The sequence below is a fragment of the Orycteropus afer genome, unplaced genomic scaffold (assembly GCF_000298275.1).
Source record: "Orycteropus afer afer isolate SDZICR_OR568_19922 unplaced genomic scaffold, OryAfe1.0 scaffold00558, whole genome shotgun sequence".
NCBI lineage: Eukaryota > Metazoa > Chordata > Mammalia > Tubulidentata > Orycteropodidae > Orycteropus > Orycteropus afer.
The window spans coordinates 1,036,016-1,037,212 of NW_006922145.1; the positions used below are offsets into that span (position 1 = coordinate 1,036,016).

At 44.7% G+C, this 1,197-nt stretch overlaps 1 protein-coding gene across 1 annotated transcript in view; it reads right to left on the bottom strand.

The window, feature by feature from the left end:
• Positions 1-1,197, bottom strand: part of FRY (FRY microtubule binding protein) — a 571,437-nt gene that overhangs the window by 261,194 nt on the left and 309,046 nt on the right. The window contains exon 18 of the mRNA XM_042782984.1: positions 821-928. Coding sequence (XP_042638918.1) covers positions 821-928 — 108 coding nt within the window. The remainder of the gene's footprint in view (positions 1-820; positions 929-1,197) is intronic.

The window sequence follows — 1,197 nt, forward strand, 5'->3', positions numbered from 1 at the left end:
GAGTCAGAATCGACTCCACAGCAGTGGGTGTGGTTTGGGCTTTGCTTCTGTGAAGATTGACAGCCTTGGAGACCCTGTGGGGCAGTTCCACTCTGTCCTCTAGGGGCGCTGTGGGTCAGAATCAACTCCACAGCAGTGGGTATGGTTTGGGCTTTGTTTCTGTGCAGATTGACAGCCTTGGAGACCCTGTGGGGCCGTTCCACTCTGTCCTCTAGGGGCACTGTGGGTCAAGCATCTAACAATAGCATTTGTGAGTTTACCAGAATGCCACACACAATTTTGAAAACTTAGTACTTCAGAGGCTTTACTCACCAATCAGGGCATCATTGAGTAACACACACATTGCCCTCACTTATCTACTGAAAACTGTCTTTTCCCCACTAGTGCTTTCACCCTCTGATTAAACACAGCGTAAAATGAGTCACTTTTGAGTTAGCTCTGACTCATGGAGACCCCGACTGCATCAAAGGAGAACAATATTCCATAGGATTTTCAAGGGCTGGTTGTTTGGAAACAGATCACCACACCTTTCTTCTGAGGCATCTCAATGGACTTGAACCTCTCAGCTTTGCTTTTACAGCTTTAGTGCCTTAACTGTTTGTATCTAGGAGCTTATATAATTCTACAGAATTTATGCCTCAAACATGTGAAGAATTGAAAAAAATATATATTTCTTTATTCTTCTCTGACAAATCATAGTGTCTCGCATGCCTCATTCAATAAATATCTGTCAATTCTTGGTAACTGTTCTAGTTTTAGGAAACATGGTAAAGAACTGAAAGCTGTATTCATCATATAATACCCACCAATCCTCACCTACCTCGCCAGCAAGTCAATCAGCTCCAGCTTTGACATCCCGTCTGGTAGGAGCCGAGGAATAGCTGCCACACAGGTCCTGAACAGGTCTATTTTGGGCTTCCTCTCACCCCTAGAATGGGAAAGCAAAGTTTAACATGGGTCGGAAGGTAGTAAAAATTAAAATACATAAATATATATCGATCCAATATCTGACAAAGACAAGAAGGCAGGTCTGTTGATAGCCCGATATTGCTGAGTGCTGTTGAGTCCATTTAGACCAATAGCAACCCCATGTGACAGAGTGGAACTGCCCCACAGGGTCTCCAAGGCTGTCAATCTTCACAGAAGCAAAGCCCAAACCACACCCACTGCCGTGGAGTCGATTCTGACCCACAGCGC